The 20,838-nt window shown below is 38.4% G+C and overlaps 1 protein-coding gene across 2 annotated transcripts in view; it reads left to right on the forward strand.

Moving 5' to 3' along the window:
* LOC134670209 (transducin beta-like protein 2) overlaps nucleotides 1-17,338 on the forward strand; it is an 82,628-nt gene extending 65,290 nt beyond the window's left edge. Inside the window, exons 5-6 of one of the 2 annotated variants that reach the window (XM_063527926.1) lie at nucleotides 2,219-2,407; nucleotides 16,984-17,338. In XM_063527926.1, the coding sequence (XP_063383996.1) occupies nucleotides 2,219-2,407; nucleotides 16,984-17,198 (404 nt within the window). In that variant the 3' untranslated portion in view covers nucleotides 17,199-17,338. Of the gene's footprint in view, nucleotides 1-2,218; nucleotides 2,408-2,695; nucleotides 2,885-16,983 lie in introns of both variants that reach the window. The other variant, XM_063527925.1, reaches the window with a different exon arrangement.
* Nucleotides 17,339-20,838: the final 3,500 nt, after the last annotated feature.

The raw sequence follows: 20,838 nt of genomic DNA on the forward strand, positions 1-20,838 counted from the left end.
AGATGTGTTTTTAGAAGTGTGACTTTCTGTTCTGACTGAAGGAGGTTTAAGATTATTTTGACATGTAGTCTTGGTCCAAAACATTAAGGAGTAGCCTTAAAACGTGTAATTAAAAAATAAGTATAGATAATTCGTCACATGCGATTAGTTTACGACTGCACTTGTATGTATATCCGTTAGACTTTGACTCACCGCTGATTAGCGAAAGTTATCATACCAAATATCTAAATGACGTGATTTTACTTAAATAGATCATTAACATCACTAATTTCTAAATCACAGACACATAAGCGATCCGTTTATTTATTTGGATACAAAGTTCAGGCTTGTTATTGGTATTACGCGCCGCCACAATACAATTCAAGTTAAAATTCCTCCTGGCATAGGAAGTGACATAAAATTTGCTTTTTTAATAAGGTAATTGAAACGTCTACATATGGAAATGTGAACGTGATAATTTTCTTATGTCGTTGTTGTTTTATTTATTCGACTTCCTAAGATAAAACCGTCCAAAGAACTTTACAATTGTGACTGGGTTCAGGCATTTTAGGCACTCTCGTAGTTACCTCACCTGCAATAATATCTTGCGCAACGAAACTTGCATAAATATCTGACACAATGTGTAAAGTAAGAGCACGTTATAGTTTTTAAGGATTTTATATTTGTATAATTTTAGGTGACTGTATTTATATGGAGTCTAAAATATTTAAATAGATACACTCTTTGCCTTATTACAATAGTACAACATATCTTGAAAGACGACCTTTTAAGTACTTTATTTTTTAAAGCCGCATTTAATCAATCTGATGCAATAGTCCAATTGCAATACTGACTCGAGTCTGACGAATAAAGTCAACAATCAAAAGTAATGGATGCTAATTTACATTGGAAAAGAGAGTTCAATAACACCTCGACAGCTATTCAAAATAGCCATTAGCACCACTGGTCTATACTTACGTACGTGTCCAACTGTTGTGTGCAGACATCCTCTTCTTTTCTCTCAGAATCAATAATTTGACACTAGTGGTAGGATTGACAGGGGAACCTATGATGGCACCATCTGTAAAAAATCTTCAACTGACCAACAGTACCTGTAGCTATCATATTATCACGTTAAGGAACGTACATAAAGGTTTTCTTCATTGAATTTTCCGGTTTAAGCATAGCCTCCTAAGGCCCAGCCATACAAATGAAAACTCCAGAAGTTTCCACTGAAATTTGAACCTTTAGTGCAGGGAATCGAGTTGATTTTGGTTTTGTTTGAAAATTTAACGAAACAAAACAAATGCTACTCTGTTCCAATTGAATATGATTTAAATTTCATCTAACTGAATAAATACTATAGGTAGAACCTTGGAATCTAGGAGGATAGTACTTAGAGTAAACCAAACTAATGAAGACACAATGTTTGTCCAAGCGATTTCAGATAATCCTAGCTCGCCTTGACCAAGCCCTGAGCTCAGTAAACACATTACTTACATACTTTAGTTCCGTTTAGATTAGAATATTCAATGGAAATGTGCATAGGATTCTAAGGTACAGATGTGTTAGAGCAATATGCGTGGGATCTTCGTACAAAAAAATAGATACGTACAAATCATGCTACGTTGAACATGGTCATTCATACTGAACGGTTCTTACTATGGTACAACTAAAATAAACAAAAAATCAGCTGTTTCACACAAAACTTTAACAGGTAGTCGTGTTCGGCCGAAATGTATGGAACAGGTGATTTTTTGCGACGTCATGGTCGGATTCATAATAATAGGCGAGGCGTTTCAAATGGCCCTGCATGTGTGTTTCTGACTGCCGACTGTGCCGAATTTGAAGAGAAGTCCTGCCTTACTATGTAGTATCTAACTAAATATCAAGATATGTCTGCAAGCGTGATGGTTCAAATTCTTAGACAGAAATCACAATTTTAGTATTATAAAATAATGATTACTTAGTTAGTTTCATCTTCGGACTGAATATAGAGTGAAAGTTTAATAGTTTGTTATAAATCCTAAAAGTACAATGAAATAATACATATTTAGGAACTTTTATTAGGATAGCTTCATAAGCTATGGATTTTTTTTTACGCTACTTACATATTGTCTTAAGCTACTTATATAATTCAAACAATAAAGGATGTACAGTCAAGTGTGTACATATTTATGGCACTTTGGCTGTGTGGATGTATAATACCTTGACTACAAAATTAATCTTCGTGTTACAGTAAACTACGCAATCGGCGAGGGTCCACACGTGCTAGAAACGGGCCGGTACACGCAGACGGCGAACCCGCCGTGCATCGCGCTGTCGCCCAACGCTGAAGTGCTGGCCGTGTCCGTCGACGGCTCCGTCGAGTTCTACGACACGTACACCGGCCAGCTGTACGACACCGTGGAGAACGTGTACACTGCGGGTATGTTCACTACACACCACGTATACATGCGCCATTAGAAAACACAGTAAACTACGCAATCAGCGAGGGTCCCCACGTGCTAGAAACGGGCAAGCACACGCAGACGGCGAACCCGCCGTGCATCGCGCTGTCGGCCAACGCCGAAGTGCTGACCGTGTCCGTCGACGGCTCCGTCGAGTTCTACGACACGTACACCGGCCAGCTGTACGACACCGTGGAGAACGTGTACACGGCGGGTATGTTCACTACACACTACACGTATACATACACATGCCATTAAAAACACAGTAAACTACGCCATCGGCGAGGGTCCCCACGTGCTAGAAACGGGCCGGTACACACAGACGGTGAACCCGCCCTGCATCGCGCTGTCGCCCAACGCCGAAGTGCTGGCCGTGTCCGTCGACGGCTCGGTCAAGTTCTACGACACGTACACCGGCCAGCTGTACGACACCGTGGAGAACGTGTACACGGCGGGTATGTTCATTACACACTACACGTATACATACACATGCCATTAAAAACACAGTAAACTACGCCATCGGCGAGGGTCCCCACGTGCTAGAAACGGGCCGGTACACGCAGACGGCGAACCCGCCGTGCATCGCGCTGTCGCCCAACGCCGAAGTGCTGGCCGTGTCCGTCGACGGCTCCGTCGAGTTCTACGACACGTACACCGGCCAGCTACACCGTGGAGAACGTGTACACTGCGCGGTATGTTCACTACACACTACACTTATACACACGCCATTAAAAACACTTACAGTAAACTACGCCATCGGGGAGGTACCCCACGTGCTAACGGGTCGGTACAGTCAACGGTAAAAATATGGATGTACAAATCATTTCAAAAATATGTCCCATAACTCTTATGTCAGTGAATTAAGAACTATGGGACATATTTTTGAGTAAGTTGTCTACACCCATATTTTTACCGTTGACTGTACACGCAACCGTCGTGCATTTTCATAATCGTAACTGGGGACATCCACGTGACCACATTGCCAAAACAATCTTTGACAAATGAGTGCGTTGTTCATCAGCTTCTTCAGCTATTGATAGTTTAACCGTTTGGGGACCATCGCGGAAACGTATCTGTCTTTCCATATCTAGAAGTATGTACCTTATACACTAACCATAAGGTACATTTTATAAAAGCGACTTGTATAATTTGATTGCAGAACGTGCTGATCCAATTATCATACGATTCAAATGCACGAAGTATAAATCTAGGTGAACTTGATTATGATGATCATTTCGATTGCCATGCGGAAACACTACTATCTAATCACTAGTATTAAATCCGGCAAATTGAGGGGTATAGTATAATGCATATTATCTTCGACACAGTTTATCGTCTACAGCTATTTTAACACCTGGTTTATAGGGTTCCGTAGTCAAATACCCTTTCTTTACACTTATAATTTCACCATGTCCGACGTCCACAGCTTTAATGTACTTACTAATAGGATCCAGTCCGTTCAAGGCGGCTGCCTTGCTGTGCTATTGCGACAGTAGCTACCTGTAGGTCCTGACCCTACGATGAGCATGGCACGAGCCCGGCGGGGTTATCCGCAGATGGTCTAAAACGCAAAATGACTAGCGTGTTGTTTTGCCTATATCGCAATTAGTCTACATCGCAAACGGTCTAGAACGCAAAATGCCCACTTTTTATATGACCACATTTTACATAGGTAGGTTAGGTTCGTTAGGTATCTTAAATGGCCAAAGGCCAAACCAAACAGCAAAGACATCGCGTTAAGATAAAACGGAAAAAACATATTCGGCCATTTTGCGTTCTAGACCGTTTGCGATGTAGACTAATTGCGATTTAGGCAAAACAACACACTAGTCATTTTGCGTTCTAGACCAACTGCGGATAACCCGCCCGACGTGCTCTTGGCCGGTTTTTATCTAATGATATGACAATACTATTACCTACTTATTCTGAGCTAATTGTAAGCGTTTTAAGCTTGTCAAGTTGTCATTGAAGCAATTGCTGTAGGGGTTCACAGTGTAACAAATACAAAGGATCAAAGGAATACAAAGCTAGAATCATATGCCTTGCTAAAATAAGTAGTTTCACTAGAGCTTGCTATGTTATACTTATAAGACCGAGACCACCGTCATCTAAATAACTAGTCTTGATTTTATTTTACTTTGTCTTCACATTATCAGTCTTTATTATTTCCAGGTCACTGTATGCGGTATAATTTTAGCATGATCTTTCCGGTCTTAAAGCAGCCGTGAACAAAGCCTCGTATGTTTTGTACAAACACGTAAATGTGATGGCGTAAACGGCCGTGACCACGTGGCCCTCGGTTTGTACCAATATTTACCAGCAAACCGACGGATTACCTTATTAAGGTATATCGACAATCGGAAACTTGACTCAAGAAATCAATTTATTGCATCGAGCATCAAGCCGAAGTGTTGCAATTTTTGCCGGATTTTGAGTCTTATAATAAATATTTCATAATTAAGGGAAAATCTTACAAAAATCGACTTAAAGTCGCTGACTTTTCAAGTTATGTTAAACTTTAAGTACTTCAAAACAGAACTACGTGATAATATAAGCAGAATAGTTCATTTTGAGCTTGGCGTTAGATTATGACGCACCACTATAGCAAATAGAGGAAGCTTTGGCGTACTGAAATCACACTGTGGCATATAAACACTATAAACAGTTTGCGAGCCAAGGATATTTCCTATTTCAGGCTAAATCACACTATATTGCACTATATTGGCTTCGACTTCCCGCACAAATACGCGCATACTGCACACGCCGGCGAAATAAATGACACAGTCATCTTTTGCGACGCGTGCCTTAGTACTTTTGTATACAAAGGAAACCACTTTGCATTTACTCTTCCTTCCCTCTTTCCATTTTAGGGTTCCGTACCCAAAGGGTAAAACGGGACCCTATTACTAAGACTTCGCTGTCCGTCCGTCCGTCCGTCCGTCCGTCCGTCCGTCTGTCACCAGGCTGTATCTCATGAACCGTGATAGCTAGACAGTTGAAATTTTCACAGATGATGTATTTCTGTTGCCGCTATAACAACAAATACTAAGAACAGAATAAAATAAAGATTTAAATGGGGCTCCCATACAACAAACGTGATTTTTGACCAAAGTTAAGCAACGTCGGGAGGGGTTAGTACTTGGATGGGTGACCGTTTTTTTTTTTGCTTTTTTTTGTTTTTGTTTTTTTTTTTCATTATGGTACGGAACCCTTCGTGCGCGAGTCCGACTCGCACTTGCCCGGTTTTTTGGCATAGGTAGGTATATTGATATATACTCGTATTTCAGTAAAATTAACTTTTTTGACCAGCAGGTGAAATCCTCTAGGTTTTGAGAGTATGGACCGTGTGCGTTGAAGGGTCTGCCATCTTGTGGCCTGAATCGGAAACATATGTTCACATGTACATTGCCAAAGCAAGTGCTACCATCTACCGTTCTCGTCGGTACCTTTCCTTGTGCATAGTACTTACAGGGCTACATCGGAAGCATAAACGACACATTTACGCCTCGCGCCAAAAATCTGATGGCTCCTATGCTGCCCCCTATAGTTCATGCACTGGGCCTATGCATGCAATCACACGAGCGTCACGTATAGGTATGCACCAACCTCCTTCATTAACTCGATTATTTAATCATCACTCTTGGTATAAAATCGATACCTAGATAGACTAGCTACGAGTATTTGCTATTTTAGTTCATCGATTCTATACAATCATATCGGATAAAATGGTTCGCTTCGAATGGTTAGCATCAGCAAAGTTTTGTTACATATATACATATGTAGTTCAATGTATGTTTATTGTATAATCCAACTAAACAACCGGCCATTAAAGCCGAGTTTTTGTTGATGCAAGATACCAAAACAGCCGTAATTGTTATTATACTTATGAATAATATAAAAAAAGTTGATTGAATAATTGACGATTTATTTTAAGACTGGTATTGAAAAAACTAGGTGACCTAGTTTTTCACATGGAAGTTTTTAATCTGGTTCATATGCTGAATGTATAGTCGATTATACAGTAGATTTTATAGTGTGATGAGAATATATCTACTGTGTATATGTGATGAAAAAATATGACATCGGTTATATTTCCATTGCAATAAATCAATGTTTTGTCGTAATTGTGCAGATCAGCTAGGGCGAGTTTTGGCAACAACTCTTTATAACGACTTATCAAAATTTATGAACTACTTATAGGTATTATAAACCGAAACCGTTTGTCATTGAAGTCTATGTTTTATACCTATGTAAATTTTTGCTAATGCAGTGTCAAATTAGCTTAATTAGGCTTTTGTACTGAATCGACATGAAATGGATAAAGTATACAATTAATTTTTACTTCCTTATTTTTTATCCTCAAGTAGTGCCCTCAATGTTAACCTTTGACATGATTGCGATAGTTTGCAATGAAATACAGCAAAAGTGCTTTAAAGGAATTGATGATAAATTATTTTATAAACAAAGCTCCGAATTAGCATACGTTTAAGCACGTTTAATTGCCCTGTGTCTATATAAACTAAAATTACATTACAAAGCGTATTTATTTTTTTATCTTCATAAACATATTCCTCAAATCTAATGGAGCAAAGCTAGTCATGGTCATGGATCATCTCAAAGAGGCTTGTCTGAGGTCACTACTCGTATCTTTTTTCTTGTGACGTAAGTAATACGCAATAAAAAACGCTTGGTCAACTTTATAGACATGAACGTTAATACATATATTATATGATGTTATCTTGTATTTGGCTTCTAATATGGCGTATTATTTACTAAGGATTAATTTGGCTGATTTTGTTTACTTTCCGACGGCGAGACGAGTTAGAAAATTAACTATTTTGAAAGGCGTATTATGTTGCCAAAACCTGTTATAGTTTCACATAATAAACTAGTGAAAACGATGTTGTGCAACGTTCGACTTTGTCACTGGTTAACGCTTTAGTCAAAAGTAGGTTAGGTGATTAGTCATTATTCAGGTCTTCAAATTAAAAATTCTTTGTGGTCAGTATTAAAATGATCCGTAATATAATATGCAAGGCGGCACCTCTAAAGTACGTACTACCTGATGCCGGTTTTTCATTGATATTTAATCCAAATTGTTAACGACCGAAAAGGAGCAGTTTGAAAAAGGCATAGGATATATAATACCTATATTTTGAACTTGGCTTGACACGCTGCCGCGTGTCTAGATTTCAAACTCGACGGGTAGGATGACCTGTCATCTCCATATAACTTATAACCTAAAAACGCCTAAAAACTACTAATATACTCCGCCTGGTACTCTCTTCCCGTCTTTTCTAGGTCACCTGACTGACACAAGCCTACGTCATCATGCGACAGCGCTATATGATAATATGCGATAGCGCTATATACAGGGTGATTCATGAGACGTGAGCAGGACTAATCCTGCACACTCAGTAACTGATAATTGATCGATCACCGTCGTATTTAGGTGAAACAACCACACTTATTCCTATTTTTTTATTTTTTGGTGAGGGCAAATTTAATTCTCTACAATCATAGTCACCCTACAAGACCTAATTAATAAACATAAAACCTCTGTAACCGTAATGACAGCATTTTGATTACGAAGAAAATAAACTGTCAAATTTGAGTGAGATACGACTTTCCAAAAGTAACCAGACCGTGATGACATTTAATTTGACACAGAATATCGGTACTTTAGTATTCTAATTTTAGGGTGACCATGCATGTCGAAAATAAATTATTAACTTTTTTTTTCAACGCGACTAGAAAATTCACGTTAACCTCACTAATACTGATACGAAGCAGTTGCTTATAATCTACGAAATGCGCAGTGTTAATCCTGCTCATGTCTCCTGAATCACCCTGTATAGTATAGCGGCCATCATGTTATTGTGACGTAGGCTTGTGTCACTCTGGGAAGAGAAGACCATGTTTTATTAGACTATGCTAATTTGTATTGAAATGACAGGTGCCATCCTACCCTTCGAGTTTGAAAAACATTATAGTTCTTTAGAAAAAAATATGCTAAACCATATCGACGGTAAACGCATCCATTGAGGGCATATCGCGTTCAAGGTGGTCTGTCACATCAAGAAAGTTTCTTCTTTCAAGTAAATGCACCTCACATAGCCCTTGACCGTGTCATATGTAGCGACATTGCGATTGGTCACGATTTTAAGTCACGGCGCAAAGACGAAAAAAGAAGAAATATTGATTCATTTCATTTCAAAACTATAAAAGACTTCAAAGATCAAGTTGAATTCTACTCTTTACTAAAAGATCGAAAGAAAAGGACAATACATGACATTAAAGGCGTTATTACACTGCGCGTCCTATCGGGCCCAGCCTCCAGAAGCAGAGAAATATCCCTACTTCCTATCAAGGTGGACGTCGACTATACATAAATTTTATATGTATTTTTCCAAAACAATTTATACCCAGATTTACTTAACATTCATTTATTTTGACTTATACTTTTCTACGAATTAATTTGCACAATATTCACACGGACTATGTATATGTTTTTTCCCTCTAGGACTCTGACTAGTCATCACAACATTAACAAGGAAAAATCCTTTATGGGGGGCCTGTTTTTAAGTAAAGTTCGTGTAATCTTGAATCTGCGTCAACTCATGTTCTTGTAACCAATCTGTATAATATATAAGAACGCGTCACCGGTTTAAGTTTTGTTATTAGCGTAAGAGTGTATTTTTCTTGCATAAGCGTTGACTTAAAAAGGTCGTCTCGTTCAGTCACCAAAGAAGTATACCATTTTTGGTTGAAGTGCCTAATAAGTCTATCGAGTGAGACCTAATTTCGTTCCACAGTTCACTGTGAAAGGGGCCCCCATTCGACTAAACAAAAATGTCGGAGCAGATCTTAATAGCGCCTAGTTTCCCTTGGCGTTGAAAGTTCAGATGACAAACTTTTTTTTAAAATACCTGCGCCGATGTGTTGCCGAATAGATTTAGCTCCTGCAAGATAAGGCTTAAAATATTTTCTTGGTTGTATTTTATTAAAAAGAGTTTTTGTCCTTTCGTGTCTAAAGAGTACGTGTGCAAAGTAATTTACGACTCGACTTACAAGAATAGTTACAAAATCCCCCGTGGACAACTATGTCATTACTTAGCAATTTTATTAAGTGAAGTATCTCCCATCACAATCATTATTATAGGTGGTTTTATCACGGTACACGTGTACAGTATACATGTTCTAAGTGGATACATACAATACGTAAGCGTTGCGTAAACATGATAAATAATTCTAGATATCGGACCGACTTCCAAGTTTGAGATGAAGGGAACATAATGCATATATATTAACGTAACCTATTTACGGACTGACTCAAAAGAGCTGGCGCCGAGTCCGTACTTCCGTAGACTTTATGAAGATATGGACAGATTAGTATATACCTCGTACAGTTGCCTGTATAATATATTGCTCAATGAAACACGCAAAATGTCAGATACCATCTTAATCTTAGACTGTTTCATGTATTTGAGCAAAAGTAAGGGAACAGATTACCCACTCCGTCCGTCTAACCATCTCGACACGCATTTGCTAAATTAAAATAAGGTCGTGCACAAAACTTTATGATCACTTTGCTCGCTTAGCTAGTTCTGCTAATTGTACCAGTTCTTACGAATTGACATTGTAACTCCTTCACAATAGGAACGATGTATGTAAAAAAACTTAAGTTTTTATCTTAAAAGTTCAGATTTTATTATTTTACCTACTCGTACCTAAGCATTGTAACTATTAAGTACGGTTATCCCGAATAAAATTAATGATGTTTATATTCAACGAAATAGGCAAATGTGAAGTACGAAGCACGTAATAATTTATATCAATATGTAAACAAAACACTCGTTAATCTGCGTATGAGATCGAAATCGTTACGTAGTATAAGTAGTAAGAATAGAGTAAATGCCGAAGTTCGAGCACCGAGCACTCGCGACCTCGAACGGCAAAAATAGACCACTTTAATTATAAGTTTTTCAAAATATTAACGTTACTCGCGTGGCGGTGAATATTATAGGCGCAGTTTTTGCATATGTATTACAGTATCGGTATTAAAAATTCAGTAGGCATATCACATTTTAGCCAGGAGTCAGCAAATTACTATTACTTATATTACCAGCTGAAAGCCTATTCGACTCTCATCAGAATGTCAAGTCATGAACATGTAGTGAAGGACAGAATTTAGTGAATTAGAAATGTTCCGGTCACGTTTTGTTACTTAGGCGAATCAAATAAGCCAGGTTTTCAGGAAATATCAACAAAATGTAACGTACTGCACGAGTATAATATGCATGTAGTTGTAGGTACTTAGATTTACTATAAATATCGCATAGGTTCTTAGACTTTGGATATAAATTAATGTAACAAGTAAACAATGCAAGACTGTTGCATATAGGCAATGCAACAATGCCCGCATGTCATTATTACTTATTAGTTACTACTTTATTAATTACCTACAACCCTGAAAATGTAGGAAGTCATAAACCATATGGTAATTTATAAGAAAAGCATTGGGTCGCATCCTTTACTATAATTATCGTATAGGTATAAATAAACCTGTTGTAGGTCATCTATGTTATTGCTTGCACTCGGACTATCGCGTGATATTGATCAATTTCATTAACGATATATTATTAAAGTCTGATAGTTTCTAATTTCTATACAAGGTTGCGTTTCTAAATAATATTGTTGTCATGTACAACATATTATAAACTGAAATAGATGTTGTAACTGTTTGCTATAAAGAAATGAAAGTAAGAAAATAAAGAGTGTCGTCACTACGCCAGTGGCGAGGGTTCATGGCGTTAGCCCGGATTAGGGTTACCAGATGACAGCAATTTTCCTGACATGTCAGGAATTTTGGTATTTTGTCAGGAATGCAGGAATGGGGACGGAACACGAAATATCAGTAATTTTTGAATTGATAGACTTTTTTTATAAATTAATCCAAAAACATTGTAATATGAATGTCAGGAAAACTATTCGGAAATCAGGATAGCTATCCCTTTAGCCAAAGACGCGGCGTTCGTTCCGGCCTTCACCACTGGATAGCTTCGTCACTTTTTCTTTATAGGTATGACATCTAAGGTAAATTGATCAAATACTCTAACGAGAACTTACTTCACTTATTATTCGAAATGACAAAAGTAGTATATAACACAGGGCAAATACCGGAAGACTTCAAACTCACCAAAACTGTGACCTTGCCGAAAAAAGCCAATACCTTAAAATGCGAAGAGCATAGGACCCTAAGTTTGATCTCACATGTATCTAAAATATTACTCAAAATTATCCAAAATAGAATAGAAGGAAAAATAGATAGCACCTTAAGTACAGATCAATACGGATTCAGGAAAAAGAAGGGCACAAGAGAGGCCATACTAGCTCTAAGACAAATAATAGACCGACGAATGGATCTAGGACTAAGTACACATATCGCTTTTGTGGACCTAGAGAAAGCGTTCGATAAGATTGATTGGAACAAGATGACGAAAACATTGAAGGACATAGGGCTAGACTACCGAGATAGACGGATAATACACGAAATCTATAAAGAGCAAGAAACCGTAATAGAGCTAGCATCGGAAAAGGTTCGGGCGAAAATACGACAAGGGGTTAGACAAGGATGTCCACTATCCCCACTCATATTCAACGCTTTCATAGAGGTTGCCATAAAGAAAATTTGGGAATCGACCGACGTAGGAGTGAAATTCAATGGCCAAGTAATAAAGTTCATACGGTTCGCGGACGACATTGCCTCAGTCGCAGAAACACACAGCGATTTGCAACTGCTACTCAATACAATGAACAGCATATTTAAAGAATTCTCTCTCAAAATTAATATCAGCAAAACGAAAGTACTAACAACATCTAAATCAGGCTTACAACCATACCAAAGCATAGTAATAGACCAAACTCCACTTCAAAATATCACTAGTTTTAAATATTTAGGCAGCATCATAACAGCAGACTCAAGATGTACGCCAGACATAAAATCTAGAATAGGCTTAGCAAAACACACTTTTTACAATAAAAAATATTTAATGACTGCAAACATATCGAGGAAAACCAAGAGAAAATTCATTAAAAGTTTTATATGGAGCATAGCGCTGTATGGATGCGAAGCATGGACCATGACACAAAAAGACAGAGAACTACTAGAAGCGTTTGAAATGTGGTGTTGGCGGAGAATGGAAAAGATCAAATGGACAGAAAGAATCACAAATGAAGAAGTGTTAAAAAGAGTAGGAGAGAAAAGGCAATTGTTGAGGACAATAGAGAGTAGGAGAGGGAAAATGATTGGTCATCTTATACGACATGACGCTTTTATAAATAACATAATAGAAGGAAAGATTGCAGGCAAGAGAGGAAGGGGAAGGCCGAGGATAAGCTACATAACACAAATAAAAGAAAAGGTAGCTGTAATGTCGTATAAGGAAATCAAGGAGGCGGCCCTGGATAGAGTCAAATGGAGAGAGCTACACCGACAAGAGTCCAACTCTTAAATTTACGACGACGATCTAAGGTAAACGTTCTGGTGCTCGACGCGGTCCCAGTACGTGTCATCTTGAAACTTAAGTCATTGTCAATAGAGGTGACAGCAAGGTGTCATCTATTGGAGCATGTCGAGCACTAATATGTTTACCTTATAACAGTTTATATTTTATATATAGTAGTGTTACTACCTAATTAAAAACTATTTGATAAAAATAATTAGATTTGCTCCCAAAGTTGTGTCCAATACATTAGATTTCGGTCTAGTACTTTAACAAGTAAACATAATAAATTACCTACGGTGTTAATCCTTCGTGTATTCATACTACATATTTATTTATAGGTATAGATAGGGTAGGTATTTATAGGTAGAACTTAGCTAAGTGATGAATGGTGGCGCCACCTTATAAAACTGAAAGTGACATTCCATTTCCAACTGCAGCTGCAATACTGTTCATTTTCTATGGAAATTGACAATGACAGCGACGCGTTTCCATAGTAAAATGAACAGTATTGCAGCTGCAGTTGGAAATGGAATGTCACTCTGATTCGTTATAAATAATTGTGTTCATTAGAAAAAAAAATAGATAATTCCAACAGATCAGGTATTTAATATAAGTAAGTAACTCATAAAACATTAATTACCTTCATTCCATGCATATCATAACGATATCGCCCACAAAATAATGATCAGACTTGTATCGGATTTTTCCCATTAAATTTTCCTAAGTAATTTATTAACCAATTAACTCAGTTCCAGTCGAAGCCCCGGCCAAAATCAATAACGTTTGTATGTATTTTTAACTCTCGAGGCTATAGGAAGACTGCATTTATTGAGCGAGCAGTCAAGGCTCCGTTATCTATGCCTACGCCGACGTCGATATCTCATCCTACGTTATCAGGGGTAATATTACAATCGCTTATGAACAATGGCGAGCCGCAGGCTTCGATAAACCAGTGTAAGTTAAGTACACTTATGCAGGGCCGGGTTTCCCTCTAGGCCCACAAGGCACGGGTTTAGGGGCCCAGCAACCTAGCAATGGTTTTGAGATGGAGAAGGCCCCCCCCTAAATTCTAAGTACCAGACCAAGTGCCTAGGGACCTAAATCCGGGCGCAGGCTTATGCATTTTAAACAAACTTCACATAATCTATTCATCATTTAAGATCTCCATAACTTACGGTGAACTCTCTGTTGAAGTTCTGAGCCTCAAGCCGGACACATTGGGTAGTTTCCAAGGCATAACTGACTATTTTAGGCCGAATGACACATGCACTTCAAACTTCACACTCACTTCACAACTTTAAACTTAACTTCAAAACTAACTACTGGTGGGTAACTTCAAAAGCGGGGTAACTAAACTCGAAGCAATTTATCTGTAGCAACAGTATGCAAGATGAAGAAGAGTAAGTATGAAGAAGATTAAGTAAAAGTATTGCTAAAGTATGAAGTGCTTCTAGTATTATATGTAGGTATTTACCATTTTCAAAATTATCCCGATGCACCTTACGCGCTCAGTTTGACACTGAAGTAAGTCCTGTTTGCCGGCACTTTCCGGTCTACATGTGGCCGTGAACCTCAATACCTATGACCTATGACGGAATAAAAAACCGGGCAAGTGCGAGTCGGACTCGCGCACGAAGGGTTCCGTACCATAATGCAAAAAAAAAGCAAAAAAAAAAACGGTCACCCATCCAAGTACTGACCACTCCCGACGTTGCTTAACTTTGGTCAAATATCACGTTTGTTGTATGGGAGCCCCATTTAAATCTTTATTTTATTCTGTTTTTAGTATTTGTTGTTATTGCGGCAACAGAAATACATCATCTGTGAAAATTTCAATTGTCTAGCTATCACGGTTCGTGAGATACAGCCTGGTGACAGACGGACGGACGGACGGACGGACAGCGAAGTCTTAGTAATAGGGTCCCGTTTTACCCTTTGGGTACGGAACCCTAAAAACAAGAAATCACTCGTATCTCGGAGGATTGTTAAACGGCAATGGTTTTAACTTCCTTTGTTTTGCGAACTTTTCTTTGATAGTGTACTTACGTAAAATAAACGCCCCAGTACTTGACAGCTTCTTCCAATCGTTGACAACTAGTTTGCCACCTCTCGGAGGTCACGTTACAATGGTTCTCCCACCCGATTTCCAAGCATTCGGGCAGCGATTGAAAAACGACGGCCAGGACGTATCGGGTACACAATACAATAAGTACAAAATAAATAAAGACGTCCTTGCCTTGCCGGACGGAAGGGCACAAAGCTGTCCTCAGTGTTTGCAATTAGTACACATACGAGCCCACATTATAGTTTTTAGGGTTCCGTACCCAAAGGGTAAAACGGGACCCTATTACTAAGACTTCGCTGTCCGTCTGTCTGTCACCAGGCTGTATCTCACGAACCGTGATAGCTAGACAGTTGAAATTTTCACAAATGATGTATTTCTGTTGCCGCTATAACAACAAATACTAAAAACAGAATAAAATAAAGATTTAAGTGGGGCTTCCATACAGCAAACGTGATTTTTGACCAAAGTTAAGCAACGTCGGGCGTGGTCAGTACTTGGATGGGTGACCGTTTTCTTTTTGCTTTTTTTCCGTTTTTCTTTTTTGCTTTATGGTACGGAACCCTTCGTGCGCGAGTCCGACTCGCACTTGCCCGGTTTTTTATGATAATTGTTTTGCGTTCTATTAGCTTGTGTTTTTGTATTGTTTAAGTATAGGGGACAAAATCAGTAGTAAATAACATTGTCACATACTTCGTCTATTTATCTAAATTATTATAATTGGTCGCCTTTTAAATGCCTGTTCTAATATCTTTGATATTTTGGTCGTTGTCTTGGAGTAAGTACCTACTTGTAGTCTATTATTACATTTAACCGTTGCATGGGTTCATTGTGACAACAACCGTGATTCTTTGTATTGTATTAACAAACGCTAACCGTGTGAAAAAACATGAAGTACTACTATTAAATAATGATAAAAACATACGAGTATATAGGGTTAGACCAAGAAAAGTCTGCAACGATTTTGATAGCACACGCAGTGCAAGTGTTACCTCTTTTACTAGCAAAATTTTGTATTTCAATATCATATATTAATTTCATCAAATACACTCCCACATAATCTTATTAAATTTGATATATTCCTACTACATTATTTCGGTATTAACGCAATTTTTTTTTAAATATTTTAGAATGTTTCGTCTTCGTTTGAAATTCGTTCAAAAACGGTCATCTCTTCGATATTTAAGATTTGGCCAGAACGCCATTCGGTCGATTCGATAGAAACCGTTGGACGACACAGTTGGCCTAATGTCTCTTGGCTGCCAAGCGAAAGTTGCTTATTTGAATATTGCTAACGGATTATCTTCGCCTTGTTATGTTTATGTCATGTCGTGTCCTATGGAGACAATGAAACGAAAGTTACACACAACACAAGTGTTTTCATCGCACTTGTGTCACAACTATGTCATTCATAACATACATTTATGCCAGGACGAACTCTGTTGGTTTAGCGGCAGCAGACGTAATGTTTTTTTTTATGTGTCTGTTTTGTATCCAGAATTTCGTTACATTATATTTTTTTAATACACTGTACTTATGTACACAAAGTTAACTAGGAAGAAATGTTTAAAATGTAAACTTTAAAATGTTGGGTTCATATCTTGTTCTCTCGAATAAATAACTTGACTAAGACATCCCTTTTGGGAATAAGTTCGCCTTTGTATATTGTATTTATTTTGTTCCGATTTTCATTTTTACCTGTCTTTTATACGTACAATAGTATTCACATAGGTACATAAATACATTTCACATACCTACCAACTACTTAGTTGCACCTTATGCGTCTTGTGACATTGTAAAAGGCGTAAAACTAATCAATGAATGGCAATCGCGTCTATAAAGTAGTACTTTCAATTACATTTATTGCCTTTTCATAATCGCTAATTTCTAGCCATGCATTACAGATTTAATTACATTGAAAAACCATGGGCTAATCACGGCAGATATGCTTTAATACGTGTTAAGTTTAATATTTCTGTTGCAGGACTAATTAATCACATGAAATTCGACGCGAGCGGGAAGTACCTATTCGTCTGCGGTGAAAAAGCGGTGAGGATACTCCACAACGTATGCGGGTATCAGACTACGGTGGACAGCTGCACCCGTCTGCTGGCCACGAGACAGACGTCGGCTACTACGGAACGGTTGAATAAAACTATACAAGAATGCAAGGAAACGCTTGCAAAGTTTGGGAAGTAGGTCGGCTTTGCCAATATCACCCTTGATGACGTGTGCCATTGCTAACGAGCATCAGGTGATTCGGATGCCCGGGTTCCCAATTTGATTTGAGAAAGTATCTGAAGGTTGGCTACCGCGACTAACGGCCCTATTCGAACTTTAAGATATGTCAGCTAATAGATCTTGAAACGATATGGATTAGATATGCCAGTGTCAAATGTGACGTTTCTCCAAAGAAAAATGTCACTTTTGACACTGACACATCTAATCCATATCGTTTCAAGATCTATTAGCTGACGTATCTTAAAGTTCGAATAGGGCAGTAACCATGAAGTGACAAGACGAATGGCAAAATTTGACAGTTCAGTTAGTTCAGTTCTGCCGCGACTGTGTCACTTAGGTACAGATGTAGTGCGTAATTGTTTTCCATCGTATTTTCTCGGAAACGTTCGTATTTGTGAATTAGTTTCAGTCAACATCAGTACTTTTTTTACCGAGACTGACTGAAATAGCAAGACACGTTCGTACATTTTCGTGAAAATACGATGGAAAATAATTATGCACTACATCTGTATAAGGGGCTGTCCATAAATTACGTCATTTATTTTTCACGATTTTTGACCCCCCCCCCCCCCTAAAATCATCCAAAAATCATGGGTTCGTATGACCCCGTTTCCTCCTATACGTCATGCTACCATCATCCGATGTTCAGTCCAGACCCCCCCCCCCCAATTTGAAATGACATAATTTATGAATAGCCCCTAAGTAGAAAAGGTAGCAATATAGTAACTACGTCACACTTTCACGAGTTAAATTGGGCCTTAGAACTAGTCTAACCGTGACATCGGAGTGTATTAAGGGGCCCCCTGATTAACAGTCCGCCGGACGCAGTGGCGGGACTTCCATACAAGCCCAAAAGCCGGGCTTGCCCTAAGGCAACTAATTGCCTTACCGAAATTACGTAGTGATAAGATCAATAAAGATTATTTTGAAAATCGCGCGCCAAACGAACCCGTATTATTAAATTCAAGCCACAGCGGCCTCGAACCGCGGCACGAGCGTGTTGCAAAATTATGCCGCGGCGTGGCGCCTCGTCCGCGCGAACTAAATCAGGCGGAGGATGTTCTAGCTATCCTGCTCGAACTCGCACTCGTTGGCTTGCAACCGTGCTTGCTTTTTCGTCCCGCTCTGGGCACTATCAGCCTACAAACCGTCAAAGAACGATGTAACTATTTGTTGGTATGTATAGCAATTTTATAAGACGATTTATGCTTGGATTTTGTGTGAAGTTAGCTGCATAAGTTCGCACAGCGCGCGTTCGCGTTTACTTCAAGTGTATTATTATTTAGTTGAGCCGAGTCAGTGGTCGAGTCGAAAGTAACGAAAGTTTGTTTAAGTGAATTTGATTAAATAGTGAATGTGAATTTGTTCATCGTTGTGGCGCTTAGTTTAATAAGTGTTAACAATGGATCAAGAAGTGGTTCCTTGTGACGGTTTGAAATGCGTCCACGTTTTAGTCAACCAAAACAAGGTAAAGTCTTTGACCTTTGTCGAAAAACGGGACCTAATTTCCGCGGCAAAACCAACACCCGACTTGTGTATTTCTCAGTCAAGTCAGTCGCGTAAGAGAAATTTCTGTAGGGCCGTCTACAAAACTCATTGGATTGTTGGTTGTTCCCATACAAATAAGATGTATTGCTGGTGTTGCATATTTTTTTCGAACGATATTAACGTTTGGAATACTTCTGGCTATAACGATTTAAATAATTTATCTGGAGCAATAAAGAGGCACATGAATTCCGGTAAACATATGTGTGCAGTGATTTCTTTTAGCAATTTTGGGAAACAAAGGATCGAGGCCTCTTTGTCGCGACAATTATCAGAAGAAATATCAAAACATAACATGCGTGTTGACAACAATCGTAGTGTTTTTCAGAGGTTAGTCGATATTGTGTGCCATTTAGCACAGCAAGAACTTCCTTTTAGAGGACACGATGAGTCAAACACTTCATTAAATAGGGGCAATTTTTTGGAACTTGTATCGTTGCTATCAAAATATGACGGCGTTCTAGAAAAACATGTTCAAAGCGACAAACCAAGCTCGAGCTATTTGTCTAACAAAATACAAAATGACATTATTCATTCCGTAGCAGACGTGCGCTATGATTAGCTCGCCTCGTCACGCTAGCAGATGCATTTGACCCCGAATAGTGAAGATTGGACAGTTATTACGAAAACATATCTTTCAGCTTGCCCTACTCCAAAACCCTAGGCACGCTACTGGCCGGACGGTATTGGCCTGTCAGTTGTTCGGAACTGTCAAAATTTTGTTCTAACTGACAGGCCGATACCGTCCGGCGGACTGTTAATCAGTGGGCCCCTTTAGTGTGCCTGAGCAGTCGACTCGCCTGTGCTTAAAAAGCAATTGGAATTACTACCCAGTTCTCTTAGTCTATTGCATTTATTGTCACAAAAAGTATTTTTTATATAATTTTACACAGTTATTGGTAAATTTTTAGTGTATGTATTATGTAACTGTATTGATGTTAATTTGTAATTCAAAAATAGGTATGATCTCAATACTTTTATTGACCCACAAAAAAAAACATAATAATAGCAGTACCTTCAGATCCACAGCGCAGGCTTCGTCACTATACAGATAGCTCATCCACCTCAGGTTTCGTCAAAATAAAATGTATACTTTCACATATGTCATCCGCAACACGCATCGTCAAATTTAAAAGAAAATTGATACACAACACAATAACAAGCCATAAACCTATATCCTAATCCGGTAAGTACCCGGCACAAACGTCCCCAAAATACCAGCGGCGTTCCCGCGCTGAATAGCCAACGATATACGCTGGACCAGGTACGAACCAGACCTAGGATCGCAACCCCTATCCCGCAAGCGTTTTCCCAGATCCCTCACAAAAACCTTCGCCTCGGAACACCAAGGACCAGCCGACTCAACAGCAAGAGATCTCAATTGATCTCAATTGCATTTCATAATTATATTTAGTATTTCTTGGGAATAATATATGTTTATTTTGTAATTTCTCGAAAACTGGAAGATACCTTCAAACATTTTAAACTGTTTTGTAATGTGCGGCAACTATATAATTGAATCGAATGATCACGGGAGGCATCATATTGTTATTTAAAGTTACTATGTAATTTAAGATCTTCGACCGCAATGACTTGTTTATACAGACAGCTACGGTCATAAGTCTCTTGTGATCAGCGAGAAGGTCCTTAATGTACAACCGACACATATTGTATTATTTAATGTACATATTGAAATAAAACTTATTTCGTATATTTATCTCTGACAGTCCTTGTCGTACGGTGTATAAGTTGTGAAAAAGTTCCAATAAAACATTTATTTGTTTTAAGTACTGTACAGTTATAAGTATTTTGGCAGACTAAAGACTATTTTTAAATAAAGTTGTTCCTATAATACATATATAAGACCAAAATTTCTCAATTAGCGTGCAAATGTCTAATAAATACCATGTTAATGTTGACTTATTAGTACGTCGAATAATGAGTGTTACACGCAAATTTCACGGTTGTATAGTTTTATCACTGGACGATTACTGTGCGTGAAAAAGCAGATATATATATATATATATTTATTTATTTGTTGGGTTTTAAATAC

The sequence above is a fragment of the Cydia fagiglandana genome, chromosome 13 (genome assembly GCF_963556715.1).
Source record: "Cydia fagiglandana chromosome 13, ilCydFagi1.1, whole genome shotgun sequence".
NCBI classification, from domain to species: Eukaryota; Metazoa; Arthropoda; class Insecta; order Lepidoptera; family Tortricidae; genus Cydia; species Cydia fagiglandana.